This window comes from Limulus polyphemus, unplaced genomic scaffold (genome assembly GCF_000517525.1).
Source record: "Limulus polyphemus unplaced genomic scaffold, Limulus_polyphemus-2.1.2 Scaffold87038, whole genome shotgun sequence".
Classification (NCBI taxonomy): domain Eukaryota; kingdom Metazoa; phylum Arthropoda; class Merostomata; order Xiphosura; family Limulidae; genus Limulus; species Limulus polyphemus.
Genome location: NW_013752634.1, coordinates 1 through 4,383, shown reverse-complemented (window position 1 = coordinate 4,383; position 4,383 = coordinate 1). Strand labels below are relative to the sequence as shown.

At 34.5% G+C, this 4,383-nt stretch overlaps 1 protein-coding gene across 1 annotated transcript; it reads left to right on the top strand.

Moving 5' to 3' along the window:
* Positions 1 to 36: 36 nt before the first annotated feature.
* On the top strand, positions 37 to 4,278 carry LOC111084657 (1-phosphatidylinositol 4,5-bisphosphate phosphodiesterase epsilon-1-like). Its single transcript, XM_022381294.1, has 5 exons — positions 37 to 140; positions 556 to 672; positions 2,053 to 2,211; positions 2,740 to 2,857; positions 3,761 to 4,278. Exons 2-5 carry the CDS (start codon positions 655 to 657, stop codon positions 4,093 to 4,095), a joined length of 630 nt encoding a protein of 209 aa, XP_022237002.1. The 5' UTR covers positions 37 to 140; positions 556 to 654; the 3' UTR covers positions 4,096 to 4,278.
* The last annotated feature ends 105 nt before the right edge of the window (positions 4,279 to 4,383 follow it).

The following is a 4,383-nucleotide window of genomic DNA, read 5'->3' as shown; positions in this document are numbered from 1 at the left end:
CTGTTTATCTGAATTTAGATCTTTTTATGTAGGTTCTGTTGACCGGATGCCGATGTGTTGAGTTGGATTGTTGGGATGGGGATGACGGGATTCCAGTCATCTATCATGGCCACACCTTAACTACCAAAATCCCATTCAAGGTAATAATTAATGTAATATTAACACTTGTTACGTTAATGTTACAATGTTTGTGGTTTTATTTTAAAGTAGCAATGTAATAATTTGATAGAAGCCAACCTATAAAATCCTTCATTTATAGTTGTAACCTCAAGTTAGTTTTTGTCATTGAGGATATTAATTTAACACTTTTAATTTTTGTTTAAGATTAAGTGTCTGTGTTAAAGCATTTTATATCTTAGTGGCTAGGTCGTTATTTTCTCCAAAATATTTTGAAAGCAAGTTTTCTAGAGTGTTCCAAAGATATTTTCTAGTTATAAGAAAATATCCACATCTAGCTATTTACTGTAAATGTTTCATTGAGCGTTATGATTCTGCTTATTAGTCTAATATTTCATTCTATCTTAGTGATTAGCCTAACTTATTATTTTCTTCCAGAGCGTTGTGGAAGCTATCAGCAAAACTGCCTTTGTGACGTCACCCTATCCCATAATTCTCTCTTTAGAAAATCACTGTTCCTTGCAACAGCAAACAAAAATGGCACACATATTTTCGGTGAGATTATCTCTATTTAAGTATAAAATATAATTATTGAAAATTCTTGTGCCCTCTCTAACAATACGTTAGAAAACAATGTTTTATTTCTCATTCTTAGCCCTAACAATACGTTACAAAACAGTTTTATTCCTCATTCTTAACCCTAACAATACGTTACAAAACAATGTTTTATTTCTCATTCTTAACCCTAACAATACGTTACAAAACAATGTTTTATTCCTCATTCTTAGCCCTAACAATACATTACAAAACAGTTTTATTCCTCATTCTTAACGCTAACAATACGTCACAAAACAATGTTTTATTTCTCATTCTTAGCCCTAACAATAAGTTACAAAACAATGTTTTATTTCTCATTCTTAACCCTAACAATACGTTACGAAAGAATGTTTTTATTATGATATTATTCACTGCTTAGCTTCTCTAAAAATAATTTTCCTCACTACCTTGATCTTTGATATACGTTGTTAAACAATGAGCTTCATTGTAACCCCCCGACCTTTGACACAATTACCAAACAGTGTAATTTATCATAACCTTGAAGATTTGTATTAGTTAATGACCAGTGAAGTTGTAAAGTATGTAAATTATAACCTATCACTGTTATTGTGCTAAACTACTGTTTAGTACAATACCTAAAATGTTGTACTCTAAATACTGCAAATTAAATATGTTATAATGTTTCTCACACTTGTTACGGCTAAAAACATCTTTAGAAATAATAACATTTAAAAAAAGAGTACGCAGTGATAAAGACGAAGGTCTAGATGGTCTCTTGTACGCGTGATTTCCTAATGCCGCATGACCAATTAAAATTATATATATATTGTTCATATGTGCAGATTACTTGTGACTGTGACGAGGTATCATAGAGACATGTAGAGTTGTGTTTTAACCATTGACGACTCAAATTCCTGTATGGTCACACATTTGTAAGAGAACAGCTGCAGCAGTTAGATACAGAAGTTGAACTAAAACTTTGCATTCCACCAATAACACAAATAACACCAATAACACAACGTCATAACACAAGATGTCTTACATTTATCCAAGCTAATGTTCTATAAAATAACTACATTTGTTTGCTTGTTACTGATTTTCTTGGAAAACTAATCTACTCTTTACCAACGAATGGAGGAATTGACCGTCACATTATAACGACCCCAGTTGGTTCGGGGACGGGATTCGAACCCGCAACCTTCAGATTGTGAGTTGATTGCCCTAACCACCAGGCCATTCCGTACAGAGTTAGAACATATTTCTCTATCAGAACATGGGAACAGAAATAAAAAACATTATTGTATTAAGTATGCGTTAATTATGTTTGGTTCCGAAGATGAAAAAGTATTTATGTAAACTCTGTCACTTTTCCTGCAGTCTGTTTTTGGTGACAAGCTAGTAAACCGATTCCTGTTTGAAAGTGATTTTTGGGAGGAACCACAACTTCCTTCACCGGAACAGCTGAAGTTTAAAGTTCTCATCAAAAACAAGAAACTCCGGGCTCCACTGACACCCGCCTTGACGTTGAAGCACAGGGTACGTGTTTATAAGATACGTTTGTGTTAACCCTAGAATCACCCTGTGATTTAACATAGGTTCTCTATAAATTGTGGGTCCATTACAGCATGATCTGTTTATGTTCAGGTAACACTCATATTGCCTTAATGGTTAGGGCCCGATCTTCAAGCGGAAGTATCTCAACTGTACTGCTATTTGAACGCGATACTTCCGATCTTGAAGCGGAAGTATCGCGTTCAAATAGCAGTACAGTTGAGATTTTTAAAATTATTTTATCAATGTCATGATATTTTGAATTGATAATTGTTAATATTGGATTGTAAAAAAAAAACAAAAAAATTTGATGTTAAAGTGGCTGGGTGGTTGCAGCACCGACTCTCGTGTGGAAGTCTCTCGAAAATCACATAATATATTTTCATTTAGGTGTGAAGTAACTTATAATAATCACAATTAATAACTGATTGAAATTATTTTATTTTAACTTAGGTTTTATTCATGTCATATCTCCGTTATTTTTCTGTATGACCTAATATCTTTTAAATAAAGAACAAGACTGTTCCCGGCCGTACCAACAGCATAATTTCAACAGCCAGCACAAGTTCATTAAATGAAGATGATGACGATGAATATGAAGATGATGACGATGATGATGATATGCTGATGGGTAAGTATGCAAGTTTTATTTTCTGTTTATCCATATTATTGAACTGCTATACTGGAAACATATAGCTTGAACAAACAACACTACAATGTACATACATAACATTGTTGACTTAAAACGTACGTAGTTACAACATAACATTGTTGACTTAAAACGTACGTAGTTACAACATAACATTGTTGACTTAAAACGTACGTGGTTACAACATAACATTGTTGACTTAAAACGTAGTGTTTTGTCAGTCAATCTGAAGTCTTAATGGATAAACACTACTGTATTATGTGGCAAACTACAAGAAAACTGTCAGTCAATCTGAAGTCTTAATGGATAAACACTATTGTATTATGTGGTGAACTACAAGAAAACTGTCAGTTAATCTGAAGTCGTAATGGATAAACACTACGTTTTAAGTCAACAATGTTATGTTGTAACCACGTACGTTTTAAGTCAACAATGTTATGTTGTAACTACGTACGTTTTAAGTCAACAATGTTATGTTGTAACTACGTACGTTTTAAGTCAACAATGTTATGTTGTAACTACGTACGTTTTAAGTCAACAATGTTATGTTGTAACTACGTACGTTTTAAGTCAACAATGTTATGTTGTAACTACGTACGTTTTAAGTCAACAATGTTATGTTGTAACTACGTACGTTTTAAGTCAACAATGTTATGTTGTCAAGAAAACTGTCAGTCAATCTGAAGTCTTAATGGATAAACACTACTGTATTATGTGGTGAACTACAAGATAACTGTCAGTCAATCTGAAGTCGTAATGGATAAACACTACTGTATTATGTGGTGAACTACAAGATAACCTATATTCACTTGACTACAGTGTATACGTTTTCTCATTATAAGGTGGAGTTGTAACCAGTATGTTCTTGTATTTATGTTATTACAGATAAAGACATTATCCCAACGAGAGCCTCATTGACCGGAAGTTTTACTCCAATATGTGAACAAGTGGACAAAAGAAGTCTGGTCAGTAAATCGGCTTCGATGACTGGCCGAACAGGATCCATTTCGAGCCAAGAAGGATCTGGAAAGACTGTTAGCCCAGGAATCGTGTCATGTGGTGGAACCCCTCGTCCCCGTAGTCAGAACGACGTGCAGGACTTTTGGCAGGCTGAGGATGATGGTGTAAACAAAGCTAGAAAAGCCAGTAGCCAGATTGCCCCTGAACTTTCTGACCTGGTGATCTACTGTCAGGCTAATAAATTTCGAGGTCAATTATAAAAGACTATTGAAGATACTGTACATTCGTTCAGTGTAAAACTAATGTAACTCAGGTTGTTGTATCCTAATGAGGTCAATACCAGAAGTTATCAGACTGGCTGTGTTACAACCCGGCCTTAGTTGAAACACGGTCTGTGAGAATCAGTCCATTCTTTATATACCAGAGTTATCAGACTGGCTGTGTTACAACCCGGCCTTAGTTGAAACACGGTCGTGAGAATCAGTCCATTCTTTATATACCAGAGGTTATCAGACTGGCTGTGTTACAACCCGGCCTTAGTTGAAACA

Coding starts and splice junctions, on each gene's coding strand:
- LOC111084657 (XM_022381294.1), top strand. Junction 2,212..2,739: donor CCTTGACGTTGAAGCACAGG/GTACGTGTTTAT, acceptor TTTTAAATAAAG/AACAAGACTGTTCCCGGCCG. Junction 2,858..3,760: donor TGATGATGATATGCTGATGG/GTAAGTATGCAA, acceptor ATGTTATTACAG/ATAAAGACATTATCCCAACG.